The sequence below is a fragment of the Macaca mulatta genome, chromosome 5, assembly GCF_049350105.2.
Source record: "Macaca mulatta isolate MMU2019108-1 chromosome 5, T2T-MMU8v2.0, whole genome shotgun sequence".
In the NCBI taxonomy this organism is placed as follows: Eukaryota; Metazoa; Chordata; class Mammalia; order Primates; family Cercopithecidae; genus Macaca; species Macaca mulatta.
Window position 1 is genome coordinate 98,008,399 of NC_133410.1, and position 23,143 is coordinate 98,031,541.

At 40.2% G+C, this 23,143-nt stretch overlaps 2 protein-coding genes across 5 annotated transcripts in view; one reads left to right on the forward strand and one right to left on the reverse strand.

The window, feature by feature from the left end:
* Positions 1 to 20,082, forward strand: part of HERC3 (HECT and RLD domain containing E3 ubiquitin protein ligase 3) — a 122,303-nt gene extending 102,221 nt beyond the window's left edge. For 3 of the 4 annotated variants that reach the window (XM_015138747.3, XM_078001758.1, XM_015138748.3), the window contains 3 exons: positions 15,505 to 15,688; positions 15,915 to 16,017; positions 18,301 to 20,082. In XM_015138747.3, the coding sequence (XP_014994233.1) occupies positions 15,505 to 15,688; positions 15,915 to 16,017; positions 18,301 to 18,509 (496 nt within the window). In that variant the 3' untranslated portion in view covers positions 18,510 to 20,082. 4 annotated transcript variants of the gene reach the window in all.
* Positions 7,155 to 9,099, reverse strand: NAP1L5 (nucleosome assembly protein 1 like 5). Its single transcript, NM_001266934.1, is given in 1 exon segment — positions 7,155 to 9,099. A coding segment is annotated over 1 exon segment (549 nt). The 5' UTR covers positions 8,988 to 9,099; the 3' UTR covers positions 7,155 to 8,438.
* Positions 20,083 to 23,143: the final 3,061 nt, after the last annotated feature.

Here is a 23,143-nt window from a genome sequence, read left to right on the forward strand (position 1 = left end):
AACAAGAAAGAAGTGGTGAAATGAAAAACAAGGACAAGGAAAATGTAATTTCTTGGAGGAGCTATATAAGTTAGAATAAAATGCAGACTCTTGAGGATGTGAGCATAATTCGCCCATAGGCTAGCGATGAAACTTGTTGGCTTAAGGAAAGGGCAGGTAGGGGGTGGGAAAGGTGAGAGAATGACAGTCTTTCTTTGGAAGCCTTTAGAGAGGAAAGCAAGGTTTCATTTAAGCTATGAAAAAAGATACAGATGTGGAGGACCTAGATGCTGTTTGTACGCATGCAGGAAAATTAAGTAAAACTCACTCTGGACTTTTACTGGCTTCTTCCTCTAAATACTTGGGAAGATGCAATTGGAGATCCTATTAAATTCAGTCTATCCAAGTGATCTATCTTGGTTTTCTTCCACAATCTTTCCTTTTGAAAATAGGAATGGGCTGGGTGCAGTGGCTCATGCCTGTAATCCCAGAACTTTGGGAAGCCAAGGTGGGTGAATTGCTTGAGCTCAGAAGTTCAAGACCAGCATGGGCAAGATAGCAAAACCAAGTATCTAAAAAAAATACAAAAAAAAAAAAGAGAAAATTAGCCAGATGTGTGGTAGTGCATATCTGTACTTCCAGCTACTCAGGAGGCTAAGGTGGGAGGATCACTTGACCTTGGGAAGTGGAGGCTGTAGTGAGCCATGATCATGCCTCTGCACTCCAGCCCGGACAACAAACCAAGACCTCATCTTCCAAAAAAAAAAAAAAAAAAAAAGATAGAAAAATGTTGACAGACTTCTATCCTTGACTTTTTTGTTTTTTGAGACGGAGTCTCACTCTGTCTCCAAGGCTGGAGTACAGTGGTGCAATCTTGGCTCGCTGCAACCTTCACCTCCTGGGTTCAAGTGATTCTTCTGCCTCAGCCTCCCCCGTAGCTAGGATTACAGGCGTGTACCACCATGCCCTGCTAATTTTTGTATTTTTAGTAGAGACAGGGTTTCACCATGTTGGCCAGCCTGGTTTCGGACTCCTGACCTGGGCTGATCTGCCCGCCTCAGGCTCCCAAAGTGCTGGGATTACAGGCATGAGCCACTGCACGCAGCCCATCCTTGACGTTTTTAAAAAACAACTCGAAGCTAGTATGATCTCATAGAGCATTCAGTAACCTTTTTTTTTTTGTCATGTAAACCTTCCAGACTATCCAAGAAGCCTCAGCTTTGGGGAAAGTGAGCTTTAGTATCAGAGTTGAGTGAAATGATGCAGAAGCCACCTAGACACCCAACAAAAATGGCTTCAGTTGATGGAATTATCTTGGCTCTAGAAACCTAATATAGAGGCTAGTTTTGATTCAAGTAAGAATGTTGCAATCAAAACCCTTGATAAGAATCTCTTGGGGCTAAAAGCAGTTTCCTTTATCTATATAACATTGGTACTTTTGTTAACAGTAAATAATTTATTTTCAGGTTGTTTATTTCCTTAGTAAGAACAGGCTTTTTATTCCATATAGTCATATAATGTTTTTAGAATTGGGAAAATTTGTGGCAGATCATAAAGCAGATTTGTTAGCCCAGTTGATTTCTCTTCCCTTCTTGTTTTGGGGATTGCTTTAAACATTGCACATGTGTGCAAGTACATATGGAGATACATATATAGCCTTTAGTCTTTCAATCAATGTCTTAGCTTTTGCATTAGGTTTCAGACAAGATAATGTGTGCATCATTCGTTAGAAGCTAACAGTGGGATAGGCAAGCATCCTGAGGAAGGGGAACATTCACAATGTCCTCATCCTTTGGTGGGTCATCATAGTGCTCTGTGAGTATGATACAGTGGCTGGGGAAATGAATGACCTAGTGCAGGAATAGGCAATTGGCGATGTAGTCTGCAGTTGAGGCAGTTGCCAGAACTTTTTACTCCTTTTCATATCTTTGTCAAGTTATTTCTCTTAGCATATTTTTGTCTCTGTCTTTTTTGCTCTGTTTCTAAGTCTGAATTTTTCTCTCTTTCTGTTTCTTTGCTTCTCTCTCCCTGTCTTTCTCCTTATTCAAAAGACATTTCTTTGAATCAACAGTTGAATTGACTCAACAGTTGTGGGAGAAACTGTGCAGGAATAGTAAAATATAACACAGTTTGTTTAGGGTGATAAGCTGTTCTCAGATGCAACCATAAATGGAAATGAAGACTAAATTGGGTGGTTGAATCTGAAGGCGTTCAGAGAAATCAGCTTGGACAGATGCATCTGGGAGGACAGATACGGGATAGAGCTAAGTTTGGAAGCCTACACTAAGATTTGGATACTAGAAAGTAGAGAAGAGGACATAAATATGAAAGGTGCTCTGTAAAGGGATGGAAAAATCTGAGTTGTCAGTTCAGACAGAGAAATTTTGATTGCGTTATACTATGTTCATGATGTATGGAACAGCTTCTGTACTAGGTAGAAATTTAGATTTTGGTTTTTCAGAGTACTCATTGAGTGCACTGTGAACTCATCCATGCTGCTTTAGGCACTGCTGTACATGTCTGTGTCACTCAGTGACAGGCAGGAGACCCTGTTGCTGTCACAGTTACCTGTTTGTCTTCGTTTGGGCTGCTGTAAAAAAGTAGCATAAACTGGATGACTTATAAACAACACAAATGTATTTGTCACGTTCTGGAGACTGGAAGTCAAAGATTAGGCTGCCAGCATGGTTAGGTTCTGGCGAGGGCCTTCTTCCACGTTGCAGACTGCTGACTTCTTGTTGTATCCTAGCATGGTGGAGAGCAGGGATGGAAAGCAAGCTCTCTTGTGACTCTTATAAGGACACCAGTCCCATTCATGGTTACTGCTGTACTCTTTACTATAGCTGTTTTGGTTAGGGACCATCAGAAAAAGACATGAATGAATTTTTTTTCTTTTCATTTTATGCTGCACAAAATAGAAGTCTTACCAACAAAGTACATTGAGGTCCTGGTAAGAAAGGCTGTATGAAGTTATAAAAAGTTGATCATTATAGTCATTATTTCCTTGGTTATATGCCATAATCTAGTCATTGGCAGTCCTACGTTTTATGACTAAGAAAATGAAAGAACTGTAAGAAGAATATTATTCTACTGTACTTTTAGGCAGTTGTATACACAGATACTGCTAGCATTGAGGCTGTTTTTGTTAACAGTAAGATATTTGCTAGCATTGCTGCCCCAGGGGAAAATGCCAGAGGAATACCAATTCCATATTCATAATTTATTCCATTTCATTTGGTTTTAAAATGCTTTCTATCCTTGGACAGAACCTATACAGTCAAATGAGTTGTAGGCATCCAGGTAAAAGAACATCTGTGGCTAATTACTGGTGGCTGCATCATAGACAAATCTTGCCACCAGCTGGTAGTCACATCTGGATAATACTGTATCACATGACTACTCATGGTTAAGCATTTCTTATGGTCTATAACATGGTGTTATTACCATTAGTGAAAAACCCACATATTGTTCTAGATTCCCTAACATTTACTCAATTTGATGCAATCAGATTAAATGCAATTGCTGTCTTCCCATTTTCCCCATATTAAAAAAGACAGATGACACACACATGGGACTGGGGGGGCAGTGGGGGGGCGGAGAGTAGAGTAAAAGGATCACATAGTGAGAAATGCCAAACTTAAGGTAAGTGCTTCAGAGGGCATCTAGATTCTATAGTGAGAAGCTGAGAATAAAACTCATGCATGACAAACACTTCTTGCTCCTTAAGATCTTCAGGACTGCTGGCAGACTTCAGTTGATCTTTCAGGATAGTTTCTGAGGGATGCAGTCTTTAAGATCTGCATTGTATTTGCATTGGACTATTACAGGAACAGCAGAATTAAAATGCCGGTAACACTTCTTGAGTGCTTACCATGCGTCAGACATTATTTGAAATATTTGACATGTAAGCCTTCCCATTTACTGATGAGGAAACTGAGGCACAGATAGGCATAAGTCTCTTGTTCAAGGTTGCAGAGCTAGAAGTCCAGGATTCTAAACCAGAGCCAGGATTCAAAGCCAGGTGGTTTGAGTCAGACTGCGCTCCATGGGCATCAGCATCTGACCTCTCAGGGGCTAAGGCTGGGGCTCGAGAGTTCCCATCCTCCTTTCCCCCTAGGAAGAAAATGACTTTGAAGACTTTGCTGTTTTTCATTTCAGGCCAACTAGGTAATGTTTTTAAAAAGCAAAATTGGAATAGCTAAAAACATAACTATATACATATGAAATGGAGTGTCTGAATTTTTAAACTTAGGTGAAGACAATGCTTATATTTAAAATGCTGTTACGAAGTCCTTATGAACACCCTTAATAATGACTGCATGGTCTGCTATGTGAATGTGTATTTTTCTGTTTCTTCACTGTTTAATATTTGACTTGTTTGTATGTTCTTTTTTATTCCTCTTTTTTCTCTTCCCCCCACCACCATTTTTAATAAGACTATGTCAAGTATCTTTTGTGTATAAAGGATTTTGTACCTTTAAAATTGCTTTTTAATGATAAGGTCTCAGGGGTAAAATGGAATTAAAATGTATAACATTTGAATTTGTTGATAGGTATTTTTGATAAATTTATTTTGCTAATGAATTATACTCCCTTATATGTCATTATCACCATTTCACCCAGTTCTTAGAAAAATGGTGTGTATTCTTTAAAAAAAAAAATGAAAAAACTAAAAAGAAATTTAATCTCACTTACAAAATGTTGCATTTCTTTCACACATAGGCTACTTTACATACTCTACACAGTACTGATCTATTTTACTGCTGTTTACCTCTAAAATATTTTGTTTAAAAAATGAATTAACTAGAAGGTGGTGGTTGCACAGCATTGTGAATGTACAAATGCCACTGAATTGTTCCTTTAAAATGGTTAATTTTGTTATGTGAATTTTACCTTAATAAAAAAAAGTGTGTATGTGTGTGTATATGTGTAAATGTGTCTATGTGTATGCATTGAGTGTACATTCTCAGGTAGAGAGAGCTGCCATGCCATTTTTCACAGTAAGCATCGTCATGCCAGTTTTCTGTGTAATACTCAGAGAGTTGGTTGTGTATTGCATGCTGCCTTTCTTTCTTTCTGCCAGTTAATTTTTGCTTTGTTGACTAATTTTGGCCTATAATAGGTTGAAAATGGTTTATGAATGATAGTGTTTGACCTACCTTGAAGCAAGGGTATCCTGCTAGATGCAGGTTTTAGGATTGCCAGAGAAGCTATCAAATAAGCAGTCTAGGAAAGAGTATAAAGATTAGCCTAGTTAGGAAATGGCAGAAATCGCTTGACATCACAAACATCCCTGTATTCTTAGAGAAGTGGCCAACAGTGGTACAGCCGGTAGCTAGAAAACCCCATAGCTAAAGTGTTATCATAAACAAAAGGATTGCTGGCCAGAGCACAGAGCTAGGAACACTTGTCTCTAGACTCTGCCAGAGCCCCAGCTCACCTAGTGCTGCAGGTTCAGGAACACGCAGTACTAGGTGAGTTCTTTCTGCCTCAGTCAGGGTTTGCAGTCTTTCCTCTTTTTAGAGACTCTGCTGATGTCCTTTATGTATTTCTCTAGTAGGACTTAATAATTTTCATATGATTCATAGGAACTCTTCATTATGTTTAAGACTACTAACCCTTTGCCATCTATATCTATTGTAGGTTTTATTCTGTTTTTGCTTTTGAAAATGTAGTGTGTGTCTTTAACTCTGTGATTTCTTAATTTTTGTGTTGTCATGTCTGTTACTTCTTTTGGTCTTATATCACTCTTATCCGAGCCATTCCCTGTCCAGTAATTGATGTAATTGATAAATATTTAGTATATTTTCTTCAATTAGTCTGTAGTCAGAGGTAAAAATCTAAACTGTTTCCAAATTGCTAAAGGTTTTCTTAGCTGTTCTTAAGGTGAGCATTATGGTAATTATATTAGGTTCCAGATCCAGTTTGAGTTTTGATTAGAATTGTGATAAAAGTTAATTTGGGAAGAACTGATATTTTTGTGATATTCAATCTTACATCCAAAGGCTTATGTTATATTTATTTGTTTTTTATTTTTACATAGGTTATACACATTTCTTATTAGAGGTTTTAGCCTTTCCCATATATTTTGATCATTATTAGTGCCTATAAATGGTTATGGGTTTTTGTGTATTTATCTGATAACTGGTCAATTCATCAAACTTATTAAATTGAATTGTTTTTCAGTTGATTCTCTTGGGTTTTCTATACATAAAAAACATTTCCCAATACTTATACCTCTTATCTGTGTTTCAATCATTTTTGCTTTTTACTGTACCCAGAAAAATAGTAAAATGATAATCTCATTCCTGGATATAAGAAATGAATATTAAATTTTATTAGATTTTTTCTCTATTAAGATAATCATATGATTAAGATAATCAGAACTTCGTATGTAATATACTATTCTGATTTTCTCTTTTGGTTGGCCTGAGCATAAGGAAGATTAACATTACCTTAAGGTTGTTTGTACTCAACAATCTGTTGTTATTAGCAACAGGTCAGTGCTGCCTTCCACTCCCTAGGATAAAGCAATTTAATTTTGCTTCTTTGTAATTTTAACCCTGCAGGGAAAATGAAGCAAATGGCATCTGATTTTTTAATTTTTTTGGAGTCCAGTTTTTTAAAAAAACTCTGCTTCATTCAGAATGAAGCAAACAAAGTTGAAATAGCCTTTTTTGTATATTTTTAATGTTATATTGAAGTCTTTTATCCTTTCTGGGAGATAATAAAAACTTGATATTATGTTGAGGAAACCAAAACAAGATAGTTTATTTAATTTCCTGTGTTTCTGAATTAAAGGCCACATTCTTCTCTCATAATAAGGAATCAGAAACATGGGAAGGCATTGATGTAGTGATGTCCATTTCTCCCATTTTGTAACAGGAGAGAAGGAGGATTGAATTTCCAATCACTGTCTTTATCTTTCATGTAATAATAATAGCTAAGAATTATTCAGCGCTTACCATGGTTTGGATGCTATTCTATAGGCGTTATATGTATTAATCCATTTGCTCTTCATAGTAACCCATGAGGAAGGGACTATTCCTATTCCCTTTTGTAGATGAGGAGAAATTGAGCACTGAGAGTATTAGCTGAGTTGCCTAAGGTACATTACTAATAGGAGGCAGAGCTGGGATTTGAATACAGGCAGTCAGAGTACCGAGACTTTTATATTTATTTTTTTGAAAATACTGTTTTATTAACACCACAGTGGTAAACATCTTTAAGCTTATGTTTCTTTATAGATCACTGGCTCACACATAATTCAAAACCCACACAGAAGCTAAGAGTCTTTACATTAAATATATTCTTCCTAAAAATCCTTACTGTATGCGTCTGTCCTCAAGCAGTAAAATTTGATTATGCACCATTTTATAATATGTCACATTTACATAGCAAAATAATGAAGGCACAGCTAATACAAGCAAACTTAAATCCTTTCTACTTCTGAGCTGGGGGTAGGGGCACACACTTGGATTGGTTCTTCAAGTATGTATTTTTTCCAAACATTAGCTTCAGTGAAGAGTTCTGATGATTTTCACAGCTACACCCTAAAAGCTACATGACAGAAAGACGTCACAAGGATCAAAGTACATAACACTGGATACACATGCTTTACAGAATTTGCTACATTCTACATCTCTTCAAGTAAATTAATATTTCTAAAACACTAGGTAAAGTGATTTAATACTTAAACATATTTGGGGTATTTTTTACGTCTTTGTAAATAGACACTACTAAGAAAACACAAACATGAGATTGTAACTAATGAATACATATGTTGACAGTATTTTACAGGTTTTACACCCTCCTTCTTGGAACCATGTTATTCTCTAAATTCAAATACTCAAACATTTTTCAGAACTTGAAATGGCAGTTTTCCTGGCCTTATTAACAGTAGTGTCATGATCTCCATTGCAGTCTTCCTCAGTGCCATCAATCTCCTGTGAAGTGTAAAGCTGATGTCTGCGTTACAAAAGCAAAGTCTCAAAGATGACGTTTTTCTTGGGGTCTGCCTTCTCTGCACAGCGAAATGTCATGAGTAAAGAAATTTAAGAATTAAGCACTGAAAACGTGTTCAGTCATGGCCTGGGTATTCCATGTGTAGCGTATGCTGTGTTATGAATGGGTTTCAAAGTGACGTTCTTTACTTCGCATCTACTAACACCCTTTGTAAACCTCAATCCTCATAGAAGAGACCATGAAAACATAATTTTGGGTTTAATTCGGTTTTCTTTAACACCTTTTGATATATTTATTATGTTCAAAATGAAAAATTTGAATCGAGCTGGCCAGGATCTAATTGCTTCAATTTAATCTATTTTAGGAATGTCAGAATAAATTCACATTGTATTTTGGTCAAAAACCTGAGCCTTTTTAAGTCCACCAATATTCTGGGAAAAACAAAACCAAGCTGTTTTCTTCGTGGGCTTTCTCTTCATCCATCTCTGCCCCCCTTACTTCTTGGCGTCATCAGGCATCTCGGCGTGGGCATCGTCATGTTTGGCCCCCGCGGCAGCCTCTGCTGCAGCATCCTCCTCCTCCTCCTCTTCCCCCTCCTCCTCGTCATCCTCGTACTCCTCTTCCTCCTCCTCCTCCCCCTCCAAGGTCCATGCACACCCCTCCATCTCGCCGGTGAGCTCTTGGATCTTGGCGAGTAGGGGCTTATATATGTCATTATACTTTTTTTCCAGAGCCTGAAATTCCTTATCAAATTTGGCTTCTATCTTATCGCATCGCTTCTGCAGCTTTTTGAGGGCCAGGACTCGGCATTTCACCGAATTAGGCAGGCTCTCGATAAAGTCATTTTTCGGCTTTGGGGCATTCTCTGCAGGGGTCTGGGGCTCCTCAGCCATCTGACCAGCCGCGCTGTCAGGGTCTCCAGCCGCGCTGTCACAGTCTCCACCCTGCGCACCGCCTTCCGCCATTACCTCCTCCGCCGCTGCCTCCGCCGCTGCCGCCGCCTGGCTAGGCTCCGCAGGCCCCTGGTTTTCCGAGTCGGCCATGTTAGAGGAGAAGCCGCAGAGGTCTAGGAGGGATCCCGCAGAGGCCCTGCACCCGAGCTGGTCCAGAGAGATCTTGCGGATGCGGCAAGTGGCGGTGACGCGCGGCAGCGGGAATGACGTCGGCCGCGGCCCCGCCCCCTGCTTTTGCGGCACTTGACTGGCTCCCCACTATCAGCTGACGGCCGTGCGCTCATACTGCACCAGATTCCTCCTGTTGCTACCCTGACGTCTCCTGGGCCCTCAACACCAGCCTGTTGGACAGACACCCTGTTCCCAGCCCACCCATGTACCCACCCCCTGTAGAGCTGGGCTGGGAGTGTCAGTGGCTGCCCGAGGTGCTGCTTCAGGAACTGCGTAGATGGCCTCAGCCCGTTTTCCCTGTGCTCCTCACCGCCATCCAGGCCCTTCTACAAATGCTAGTACATATGTCTTCGCTTACCTCTGCATCTCTCTCCATAGCTGGCATTTGATCACCTCTTAGATTCCTCCACATTCCTCTCCAGGCAGTGGAGGAACGGGCAAGCTGGCTCCATTCTACCCTTTTGGGGACCTGGGGAGCATATGTGTGGATAGGGCAGCTTGCATATCCAAGCTCTGTACCCGTGTGTCTACCCAACACCCCCTTGGCCATCCCACACACCTGGCGACACATACCCTGGTGGCAAGGTTGTCTCTCAGCAGGACACCCCTGGAAGCAGTTTTGGAGTCATTTGGGTAGGAAATCTCAGAGCTCCCAGTGTCCTGGTGTGTGTTCTAGAAGGTTCTACAGAATCTTTGGCCTGTGGGAAGTACTAAAGCTTGAGGAGGGCTGAAAAAAAGCAAGTCTCTCTAAATCATGGGGCCCAGGGCCAAGGCCCCCTCTTATCTTGGTTAAAGCGTGTGCCATCTATCCCACCCTGCTCACTTTCGTCTTCCCGGGCTTCCCCCAACACCATCTGCTTTCCTGCCTTCCCCATTATCTGTTTTCACACCTTTCCTTGCCACCATCTTCTCCCTCCCTCCTGCCCCTCCCCCGCACTGTGTTATGCCCCACCTTCTGCCCATCTTCTTCCCCCCTTCTTCCCCACTCACTGCCTTCTTCCTCACCTTCTCTCCTCCCCGCACTGTCCTTTTCCCCACCCCTTCACCCTCTTCTTCCCCACCCTCCTCACCCTCTTCTTCCCCACCCTCCTCACCCTCTTCTTCCCCACTCACTGCCTTCTTTCTCACCTCCCCCGCCCCCGCACTGTCCTTTTCCTCACCCTCCTCATCCTCCTCTTCTTCACTCACTGCCTTCTTTCTCACCTCCCCTCCACCACTGTCCTTTTTCTCACCCTCCTCACCCTCTTCTTCCCCACCCTCCTCACCCTCTTCTTCCCCACTCACTGCCTTCTTCCTCACCTTCCCCCCACCCGCGCCCTTTTTCCTCATTCTCCTCACTCTTTTCTTCCCCACCCTCTTCACCCTCTTCTTCCCCATCTTCCTCACCCTCTTCTTCCCCATCTACCTCACCCTCTTCTTCCCCTCCCCCAGTCCCACCCTCTTCCCACCTACCCACCCCCACCTCACCCACCCACCCAGCCCCACCGTCTTCTTCCCCACCCACCCACCCAGCCCCACCGTCTTCTTCCCCACCCACCCACCCAGCCCCACCGTCTACTTCCCCACCCACCCACCCAGCCCCACCGTCTTCTTCCCCACCCACCCACCCAGCCCCACCGTCTTCTTCCCCACCCACCCACCCAGCCCCACCGTCTTCTTCCCCACCCTCTATCTTCTTCCCCACCTTCCCCCACCTTCTTCTTCCTGTCTTCTTTCCCACCTTCTTCTTCTCCATCTTCCCCCATGGTCTTCTTCCCTACCTTCCCCCACGGTCTTCTTCCCCACCTTCCCCCCAACCCTCTTCTTTACCCTGCTCACCATCTTCTTAGTGGCTCACTGTCTTCTTCTCTACCTTCTTCCCCCGTCCCATATATCATCTCTTTTGATGGCTACAGCTACCTTGAGATTAGGAAGGATGTTTCTCATTTTACAGATAGTAAACTTAGAAGCAAATATGGTGAAATCATCTTACTGCATGTATCACTTAATTGGGAGATTCAGGGGCAGAAAATAGGCCTTTTGACCCCTATAGTATGGAAGTTGTGACAGACTTAAAAAAAAAAAAAATCCCAAATTTTGGTTAAATTCACTTGACTAACTTAACCTGCTTAAAATATTTAGGGCATGCTCATCTTTCAAGATTTTTATTTTCCTGTCTCAACAGATCTTAAAACTTAGTGTTAAACTAGACTGTATTTTAAAAAGTCTGGCTCATTGAGGTATCATTTACATAACAGTAAAATTTGCACTTTTGGGGGTGCTTTCACAAGCAAGTACAGTAATGTAAGCACTGTAGTAATCAAGATATAGAACAGTAAATCGCCCCCTAAAGGTCCCTTGTGACCCTTCCCCAACATCCAGCCCTGGTGAGCACTGAGCTGTTCTCTGTCTCAATACTTCTGTTCTATCCAGAATGACAGGTAAATTGAATTATATGAATGTAGCCTTTTGAGCCTGGCTTTTTTCACTAGCAGAGTACATTTGAGATTCATTCGTGTTGTTGTATATATTGGTAAATTTATTTTTTATTATTTTTTATTTTACTTTTTATTATTGGATAGTATTCCCATTTGTGTTGTTTCCAGTTTTTCGTAATTGTGAATAATGCTGTGATCATTCATCTACAGGTTTCTCTATGAGCATAGACTTTTATTTCTCTTGGGTAGATACCTAGCAGTGGGATTGCTGGGTCATACAGTAAATGTATGCTTAACTTCATAAGAAGCTGCCACATTGTTTTTCATAGTGGCTTTAGTCTGTTTAGCAGTGTTGCTAGAAAGGAATACTGGAGGCTACTAGCTAGAAGGTTCAAGATTGGGCATCTAGATGGTGAGTCTCAGGCTGCTTCCTGAGACTGTTGAGCTATTTCTACCAATAGTCTCAAGTGAAATCTAGATTTTTTCTGTCAAGCTCCTCAAAACTCTTCCAGGCTCTACCTATTTCCTAATTCCAAAGGCACATCTACATTTTTAGGTATTTGCTGTTGCAGTACCATACTTCTTAGTACCAAAATCTGTGTGTCAGTGTTCTCCAGAGAAACAGAACCGATAGGGTGTGGGGCCAAGGGGGGCGGGGGCAGGGACAGATTTATTTTAAAGAATTGGTTCATGTGATTGTGGAGGCTGTCAAGCCTGAAATCTGTAGGATAGGCTATCAGGCTAGAAATTCTGGCAAGAGTTAATATTGAAGTCTTGAGTCCAAAGACAGTGTGGAGGCAGAATTCTTTCCTCTTTGGAGGACCTCAAGTCTTTTTCTCTTAAGGCCTTCAACTGATTGGCTATGGCCTACCTACATTATGGAGGGTAACTTGCTTTAATCAAAGTCTATGAATTTAAATATTAATCCCGACTAAAAAAATATCTTAACAACATCCAGACTGGTGTTTGACCAAACAACTGGATGCCATAGCCTTGCCAAGTTGACTTATAAAATTAACCATCACAGTCTGTAATAAAAATTGTTGTGATGGCGTTTCTCTTGGGTAATTGTATCAGAAAAATGTCATTAGTTTAGTGTAATGGGTTTCAGAGAAGTGAAGTGTTATATATGGTGTGAGAAACTTTCAGTATCAATGATTAACATGTACAATACTCTTTTTACATTAGTGGCTTTATTTTAAAGATTGCAACTTATACCATTTTAAAAATGGGAAAAGAAAGGCTTACTAGTTAGATACAGAACATGGCAGAGCCTGGATTTGAACCCCTGTCTGCCTCACTTATCCACTGTATCACACCATTTTTTGGTTAGTTATTGGTATGAATGGTGAACATGTAAAAAGTATCTGCTTGGAGGAAACCCAATAATTCAAATGTAGCTCTATAAAGTGTTAAATTACAGTGATGGATAAGTAGTAAATAACTATCTTCATGATGTGAAGTTTTAAAATTGTTTTTAATCTAAAACGCAGAAGCTACATAGAATAATGTAACAAGTATTTGCATATATGATCCACAGTCAACAGGTATTTGCTTCAGATTTTTTAATAAAAGAAAAAAATTACTGATACCGCTCAACTTCTTTTTGTACGTACCCTTAATTCCATTCCCCTCTTCCCACCCTTCTTTCTTACACAGAGAAAATTCTTATGAATTTGATTTTTTTAAATGTTTTTATAATAAACATGTATATTAAAACAGATTTTTTTTTTTTTGGAGACAGAGTCGTGCTTTGTCACCCAGGCTGAAGTACAGTGGCATGATCATGGCTCACTGCAGCCTTGACCTCCTGGGCTCAGGCGATCCTCCCGCCTCAGCCTTCTGAGCAGCTGGGACTACAGGCATGCACCACCAGGCCTGGCTGATTTTTTGTGGAGACTGGATCTCGTCGTGTTGCCCAGGCTGGTCTTGAATTCTGGGCTCAAGCCATCTGCCTGCCTCAGCCTCCCAAAGTGCTGGGATTATAGGCATGAGCCACCGCACCTGGCTAGACAAAGATCTTTTTACATTAATGTCTTTGTTTTTAAAAATGAACACTTAAATGTCTTACATATGCATATGTATAATTTCATACTCATAAGCAAAATCTTATATCCATAACAATACGATAATACTAGCTAATACTTACAAAGCAGTTGTTATACACCAGCCTTGGTTTAAGCACTCTTACATGTACTCACTCATTTAATCCTAAAGCAGTTCCATGAGTTATCTACTCTTACTCTCCCCATTTTACAAATGAGGACACAAGAGGCATGGAGAAATTAAATAACTTGCCCAAGGGTCACAAGTTCTAAGTGACAGACCTACTAACTTTTATAAGTAGCATTGATTTAAGTGTTAAAACACAACTTACATAAATGCTGTCATATTTTACTGAACATGCAAATACTTGATTTTCACTCAGCATTGTTCCTGAGATTCTATTCATTTTGCTAACATTAGATCTAGTTAATTCCATTAAAGTGCTCTGCTTTATGGTTTCCATCATATGACTCTGCCATCTTTTCCTTGTCCGTGTTCATATTAATGGATATTTAGTTTTGTTTCTCTGAATTCTCTGTATTACAAGAAAATGCTGCAGTAAACTTCCCTGAAGTCATCTTCCTGTGCACATATGTTAGCACCTCTGCATTACCTGCCCGCTAGCACAGTAGCATTATCAAGGGTATTTACATTTTCACCTTCTCTAGGTATTCACAGAATTTCCCCCAAAAATGTTTATGTCTATGTTCACAGTTTATATTTCCACTTGTGAGAGACTGAATATACCTACGGACAGTGGCCAGGCCATATATAAAAATGGAGCTGAGACCCACAGTCTGTAGCAACCTGCCCAGGAAACCAACCTCTTATCTGCAATAAGCAGCCCAGGAAGCCAGCCTGCTCTAAGTCAGACTTGCAGGGAGCCTGATTGCCATCTCTCTTGATACCTTTTGTAACGGTGGGCCCAAATAGGCCAGGATGTGATTAATAAACAACTTCCTTAATTTTTGTTCCTACTTCCAACTTAGAACCAACCAGAGAAAGCCAAATATGCACCCTTAACCAGTCACATAGGATGCCCCACTTCTAGTTATAGCCCACCTGCAGCTTCCCCAGGCTAGCAGCCTCCAATCAGAGTGTACCTGAAGCCTTCCCTCTTTCCACTGTAAAGCTTTTCCACTCCTCTGCTTGACTTTGAGTCTCTTCCACAGCACAAGTGACAGTGGCAGACTCTCTTGCTATAGCAGCTCTGAAAAAATAGCCTTTGCTCTTCTCATTTGGTTGATCTTCATATATTTCCATGGTTGCGATACGTGGCTCCCATCATTACAGTTTATCTTCCTACCAGCTGCCTATGAGGTTTCCGTTTTCCCCACACCTTCACCATATTGATATAATCTCGTTTTTAACCTTACACCTGTCTGATGAGTGCAAATGACAATTCACTGGTCTTCATTTGCATTTGCCTGATTATTAGTGAGATGGAGCTATTATTTGAGATGGTTCTTTCCAGACATAAAGGTTTTATAAACAAGGAGTTATAAAATTAACCTTTTAAAATAGGTGAGGATACGAATGTCAAGTGGTTTAGCTTTATTTGTTTCTGAGGATAGGGAAAGTGGCCTAGAACTGTTATCTCAGACTTTTTATTTTAAGCAGAAAAAGTCTTATTATTTTTTCCACACTAAATTTTAAGCAGGACTTTTAACATGAAAACTGGAATACCTCAGGTAAAGCCAGTAGTTTAGTTCTACTTACCTGGCCTGCTCCCCTTCCTACCTGTCTTATCCTTCCTTGGATCATCTGAGGCACTTGGTGGAATGTTAGGGCTGGGGCTGGAGAGGGAGGAGAGGAGAGCTGGTAACCTATATGATGCTTTAGGATGCCTCCTGATGTGAACATTTGATGAAATTCCATTTTTTATCACTCCCAATCTCAGTGTAGAAGGGTAACTTCATAAGCTTTATAAGACTTTGAACTAAATGTATTTGATTTCTTTTGTGTTCTGGCAGGCAGGAATTTGTGGATGCTTATGTCAATTATGTCTTCCAAATCTCAGTTCATGAATGGTACACAGCCTTCTCTAGTGGCTTCCTAAAGGTGTGTGGTGGCAAAGTACTTGAGCTCTTCCAGCCTTCAGAACTGAGGGCTATGATGGTGGGGAACAGCAACTACAACTGGGAAGAACTGGAAGAGGTAAGCACAAAAGATCCTTTAACTCCTTTAACTTCGGCGAAGCAGCAGCAGCTTGGGGAGGTGTTCCCAGAGCCTGGTCTCGTTCCAAGCATACTGTGGTTGAGTTAGATTTAGAGGTGTCCTGTATCTGAGCACTTATTTCTTAGCCTCAAATGCAAATGATATATAATGTCCACTAAAATATTTTTCTAAGAGACATTTTTTTCTTTTTGTCTTTTTTGGACAGACTGCCATCTACAAGGGAGATTACTCGGCCACACATCCCACTGTAAAACTATTTTGGGAAACATTTCATGAGTTTCCATTGGAAAAGAAGAAGAAGTTTCTCTGTAAGTATCGGTAATCTCAATATGGTATTTGTCTACATTTTAGTCTTACATACAGTATAGGATGATAGGCTCCATGGCTGAGGCTTAACTCATTTAAATGGTAAAGATGAGGTAATTGTAATTCATTATATGTATGCTTTTTGTCTTAATGATATGTCAGACACAATATAGGTTGTTAATCCAGATCTGTTGCCTAACAAGAGGGTTGCATGAAAGGAAGAAAAGAAGCATCTCACTGATTTTTCTTTTCTCTTTCTCTCTCTCTTTCTTTCTTTCTTTCTTTCTTTCTCTCTCTCTTTCTTTCTTCTTTCTTTCTTTCTTTCCTTCTTTCTTTTCTTTCTTTTCTTTTCTTTTTTTTCTTTCTTTCTTTTTTTTTTTTTTTTTTTTTTTTGAGACACAGTCTTACTCTGTTGCCCAGGCTGGAGTGCAGTGGTGTGATCTCAGTTAACTGCAACCACCACCTCCTAGGTTCAGGTGATTCTCATGCCTCAGCCTCCCAAGTAGCTAGGACTACAGGCACCTGGCACCATGCCCGGCAGATTTTTGTATTTTTAGTAGAGATGGGGTTTCATCATGTTGCCCAGACTGGTCCTGGTCTTGAACTTCTGACCTCAAGTGATCTGCCTGTTTTGGCCTCCCAGAATGCTGGGATTACAAGTGTGAGCCACCACGCCCAGCCTGATTTTTAAATTATTCTAAAAATACTAATTATTTTATATATAAGTTATTCAAGTATTACATTTATGAAGTCAAATTGTTTGGATTAACCTCTCTTACCTCTCTAGCCTTTAAAATATATTACAAAGTATCCAGATGCAACTGGGAAGGTGTGATTTATAGCAGCTTTACTGGGATATAATCTGTATGCCATACTCATTTAAAGTGTGTACTTCAGTGGTTTTTTAGCATATACACACGGTTGTGAAACTATCACACAGTTAATTGTAGAATATGTTCATAGCCTCAAAAAAGAAACCCCATACCTATTAGCGGTCATTCTCCATATCTCTTCCGCCAGTCTTTCTGTCTCTATGGATTTGCCTATTCTGGACATTTCATGCAAATTGAATCATACAATATGTAGACTTTGGTGGCTGGCTGAATGACGTTTGAGAAAGGTAATAATACCTTTGGAAAGGAGAATGAATTCTAATTTACATGAACAAATTTAGCCTTTTAAAAATAGTTGAAGTATCTCTCAGTTTGTGTCTGTGTATAATCAGTGTCAGAAATTAGCTAGTGCATACTATGGAATTTTAGTCATATAAAACCAAAGCATGGGGTTTGATAGGCAGTCTATTTTGCTTTATAAGACTGGGCATATATTAGTATTAATGTAGGACTTACCCCCAGGTTCTGTTGCTCACATTGGAGCAAGGATGAGAGGAAGTGGAGATCTTACACAAGAACTCTTAGAAAGGAGGACCACTTCTCCTCTGCCTGGCCGCGTTGGCTATTGAGAAGCAGTAGTGGAAGAGCTGAAGGACAGGTTAAGGTTTGCCGAGTGAGCTTATAAGGCTGTGACATTCAAGAGATGCCTGCTCATGGTCCTGGGATTTCCCTAGAAAATGGCACTTTCTATTCATTAGACTTATGGAAATGTTTGTTAACTCTGGAGATTTTTGGCAAGAAAGTTTATGTAGCATAGCCTCAGGGAATGGCAGGTTATTTGAAAATGCTTCTTAACTAATGATTTTCTTATAGTAATTTCCAGCAATTCAACTATGAGGATGTTGTTCAGCACTAGAAAACAAGGAAAGTCAGCTGGCTCTCTTTCTCTATCTCCCTCTCTCTCTTTTGCCATGTCACAGTGCATGTCACAGGAGTGCAATGTCTAACATAATGTTTGGGTCAGCTCTTCTGGTTTAAGAAAAATGGAGACATGGAAAGGAGAGCAAATAGATCCTAAATGGAATTCCATAGACAAGGTGGTACAGGCATCAGGCACTTCAGGTGAGAGGAGACCCTGAGGTCAGAGACTTCAGTCTTCTGCCTGGTTTCCCCCTGAGATCAGCTGCTCTTTTCCTATGACAACAGTTCCTTCCCTCTTTGATTTTGGGAAATCTCCTAAAATTTGTGAGGGCATACATTTGATTGAGGCCTTTTTGTTTTTCTTAAGTGCATCTAAGCATCATTCCACAGGATGCATATTGGCACATAAATGTAATTGTACTTCTCATGCAAGCCACGGGGTGTCATGCCTTCCTCTCCTGTTGCTAGAAGGACCTCTGAGATCCATTTTCCGTTTGCTTAGCTCCTAATGCCATTTCTCGTTCTCCCCAGTGTTCCTGACAGGCAGCGATCGGATTCCCATCTACGGCATGGCCAGCCTGCAGATTGTCATCCAGTCCACAGCCAGCGGGGAGGAGTACTTGCCAGTGGCCCACACTTGCTACAACCTTCTTGACCTCCCCAAGTACAGCAGCAAAGAGATTCTGAGTGCCCGGCTGACCCAGGCCCTTGACAACTATGAAGGGTTTAGTTTGGCCTGAGGCTCCTCAGCTTGTCCAATATTTCCCTTCCTTCCTCAATGTCCACATTGAGACCTATACAGAAAATCATGGGGAGTGATTTCTATTTTTTTATTGTCTAAGTGGGTTGGGACTTTAAAATCCTGAGCCTGGTTGATGTGTTTCTAGGACTGTATAGCAGTAAACAACCTTTTTGAAAAATTAGGGGTTGGGGATGGGGTAAAAAATTGGCCCTTGTATGGGAGGTGTTTTTGTTTTGTTTTAAACCAAACTACCCGGTATTCCTTGCACTTGTGAATGTGTTGCACTCTGCTGGATGAAATGGCAGTGGATTTTTAAACTTTCATTTCCCAAATATCTCTCTCAGCCCTGATCTTTTCTCACAATGCTTCCTTGTCCTTCTTTTAACTTCTCATTCCTCTATGAGAATGATTTAGACTGATCCGTCCTTTCTTATCTGCGCATGCAAGAACATCACCTTCCTCTGTACACTTGGGAATGCCTCTGGCTTGTTGCAGCCCTCCTTTAACCCAAAGGAGGAAAGGACTACTTCAGAATCTCCCAATTCCAAAAAGCTGACTCTGGGTCCATTATTTTGGCAGAACTCCTAAGAATTTATGGGAGCCTATATAAACATATCTTGCTTTTAAAAAGTTCTTGAGGGAATAGCAACTTTCCCATGGCTGTGCCTATTTCCTAGACCTTTTAAAAGATGTGCAGAGCAGCTTAGCATTCATTGTAGCTGAGCCTAATTTTGTTTTCTTGCTCATCCTTTTCCCTTTGACAATGAGGTTAATTGATAGACCCATCACCCCTTCCACTCTCGCTTTTGGAGCAAATTGCATTAACTATTTTGAGTCTCTATATTGTCCAAGAAAAGTAGAAATAATAAATTTACTTTCCCCTTTTCTATCACCTTATGTCCTCTACTATTTTCTCCTTGCTCCCTTCCCTAATTTTCTCCTTTTCATACCCTGCTTCCTCCCTGATTTTCCTTTCGTTTCTTCTTTATTTTATCCCATTCTTTGTTACTTGACTCAGTGCTCCCTTCCTCTCCTCTCCTAGTGGATGCATGCAGCCTTTTTTTCAATTTTTATTTAAATTGCAAAATTTTTACTCAGATTTTTTTCCTCTTCCCTAATTGCTAAGATTTAAGGACGTTCTTTATTATGAAACTTTATCACATTCGAAATGTTTGTTTACAGTGGGATTTTAGGGGGGATTGTGTTTAAATCAAATATATGTATTTTAAAAATAATGACATGCTCAACCTTCCTCATCATGGAGTAAGAAAATTCTACATGATTAAAGAATCCATGTAAGTCTAATTTTAAATTCCTGGTAACTAGAGAAAAGACTTATTTATATAAAATGAAGTATTTATGAACTGTGATAAAGCATCAAATCTTGATGAAGGATTGTAGATTTTTGCTTTTTTTGTTTTTAAAACTTATTCCAATTGCTAAATTGGTAGTTTTTCAGTCTTTATAAATACAGGATTAAAAATATATATACAGTTATATGAAATGTTTATTTTCTATGTGTGTGCATATAGTTCAATATTATGCAATAAATTTGGTGTTTTAACTTAAAACTATTTCTTATTGTACTTGCAGAATGGATAGATTGCTTTCAATAGAAGCATTAGTTCATACACTCAGATAATGTCATAGAAGGTCAGATTCGATTCCTGCATAAGAAAGTAGAGCCAAGTGCTGCAGAAATAGAGAAGAAAGCAGGGGCAAGGAGCAGATGGCATTAAGGAAGAATGAAGTTTCTGAAGGTTGGGATGGACAAAAAGGTGTTTCTCGAGGAGAGAGAGGCTTTAGCAAAGGCTCAAACATTGGGGCATATTTAGGCAAGAGTGAGGAACAGTTTGAAGGGAACATCAGAGGAAACAGACAAATAATAGTAAACAATGGTAAGTAAGACTTGGGAGAAAGAAGGTAGATTTGGGGCTGAGGAACTAGCCTAACAGTGGAGCTTTAGTAGTAGCCAAGTAGGATTTGTTTCAGTGTTCAGAACCTGAGGGTGGTAAGACCTGAGCCGGGTCTTAAGAAGGAAACTGTAGATAGTCTAAATCTGGAGGTATTGAGGTGGGAAGGACTGAAGCAGAAAGACAGGAGCTGAGACAGCAGTGACAGTGACAGTGGCAGCAACAGAACTAGAGAAGAGTGTCTGAGGAGAGGTAGGGGGAGTGAGTGGAGGGGCTAGGAGCCTGCAGGGAGAAGGAGGTGCTAAAAGTAGATCAGAGACTGGTTCATTTAATGATTGGTGATTGTTAGGCCACTTAAGCACACCAAAAGTTTGTGAGACACAGCAAAAAAAAAAACCAAACAAACAAAAAAAGGATTTTAAGTAAATTGATAAAGGAAGTAAAATGTATTGTTTTGCCAGATTAAATAGGTGGTTTAAAGGTGGTAAAGAGAATAGGAGCTTTCCATTAATAACCTCTATTTAACAAACATTTAATAATCTACATAAGTGCTACATTTGAGGGGTTAAAAACAAACCCCACTACATTTAATTTTGTGCAGAAATTGCCAAATTATTTTAACTAACTTTGAGGCCTCAGAATTCTCATCTGTGAAATAAGGAGATTGGATCAGATAATTTCTAAGGTCATTTTGAGCTCTAAAATTGTATAATTCCATTACTGAGAAAGTGCCTGAACATAGAGATACCCAATACATATTTCTAAAGATTTGTTGCATGAATGAAATCTTGTGCTGCTTCTAAAACACTGTGATTTTTGTGAGATAGTTTCCTTTTCCCCTTCATTACCAATGCTTTAGAAGACTTACTTCTGCATAGGCATTTCTGGATTTGCGTACCCACCTACCAACCTTCCCTCCCCTGAAAACTTTTCAGATGCTTCTTCATTGTTTTAGTCATTTACCACTTTAATGAATTCTCTGGCAACTTTATTGTGACGGGTGGGGATCAATGACAGTGTAATGAGGCAATTACCAAATTCTGATAGTTCCATCTACTCCGTGTGAAAGTCTCTTGATGTTTTATATGGTACTCTTATCAATAATCCCAGAGAGCAGGGGTTGGCAAACTATGGCCCATGGGCTAAAATGGTTTTTACATTTTAAAAGGGTTGAAAAATTTAAAAATGGAAGGATACATGACAGAGACTGGATGGCCTACAGTGCCTAACATATTATCTAGCCCTTTACAGAAAAAAACGTACCAATCCTTATGAGACCAGACTTGCAAAAATCACAGTAACAGAGTGAAAAACCTTCCTGAAGTGTTAGGAGGAACTTGAGTCATAATTTGATGTTGAATCAGAGAGAACAAGTGTTTGGGCTTATTTGCCTCAGAGGTAAGAAAATCAAGTTTTAACTAAGATTAATCCACAGAAGTTGATATTAATACTAAGGTTTCGACCTAATAATAACTAACCTGTATTAATTGTGTGCAGTGTACCAGACCCGTTATGAGATCCCACACCAACATTTGCTATGCACTAACTAGTTTAATTGCCACCACCAGGGTCCTCCTGGCTCTGCTATTTACTAGCTGTTTGACCTTGGGCAAGTTTCTTAACCTCTCTGTGTCTGATTTTCTTCCTTTTCAAAATGAGAATAGAAATAGTGCCTACTTCATGGAGTTGTGAGGATTAAATGAATTAATGGAAAACATAGAATAGCGCTTATCACATAATAAGCTCTCAGTAATTAGAATTACCATTATTATCCATTTTTCACATGAAGGAATTAATGTTTAGAGAAAATAATTGCTCATTACCACAAAATAGTGGGACCTGAACTTGACCATTAATCTGTGTTATGCCCGGCTGCTAGAGATGGGCAACAAATTGGACTAAGGCTGCTCAGTAGCCAAATAAAAAGGAATGTTGTGACGTGGCAGGTAACTTCTTTGACCACATATCTGCAAAGACATCGCCCTGAGTTCCACGTATCTGCAAAGACATCGCACTGAGTTTTGTTTTGCTGCCAGTGTGCAATTCAGTAGTGACTAGTGCAGTTCTCTTGTCATTTGCAGTGGGTCTCAAGTGAGGCTGGAGGTCTCTGTAGGTAGTTAGTAGCCAGGAACCAGGTATGCTTAATGCCTTGCATTGCATAGAACAGTTCCTCTTTATCCTGCCCAAGATGCCAGTGGGCACTGCTATGGTTTGACTGTTTGTTTCCCTCTTAAAATTTATGTGTTGAAACCTAACCCCCAAGGTGATGGTATTAGGAGGTGAGGTCTTTGGGAGGTGATTTTATCATGAGGGAAGAACCCTCATGAGTGGTATTAGTTTCCTTATAAAAGAGAACCCAGAGAGGTGCCTTGCCTTCACTACCATGTGAGGACACAGCAAGAAGGCACAATCTGTGAGAAAGTAGGCCCTCACCAGACACCACCAGTGCCTTGATCTTGGATTTCCCAGCCTCCAGAACTGTGAAAAATAAATTTCTGCTGTAAATTACCTAGTGTTTGGCATTTTGTTATAGCGACTTGACTAGACTAAGACAGGCCCCTTTGTAAAACACTGAGAGAGGGATGGACTTCATACCCTTTAGGGGATCCTTCTCTGTAGAGTTCTTTTTTTCAGAAGACTAATTTTTTTCTTTCATTAATAGGCTTTTTATTTTTGAATACTTTTTTATTGGTACTAGTTGCACGTATTATGGGGTGCT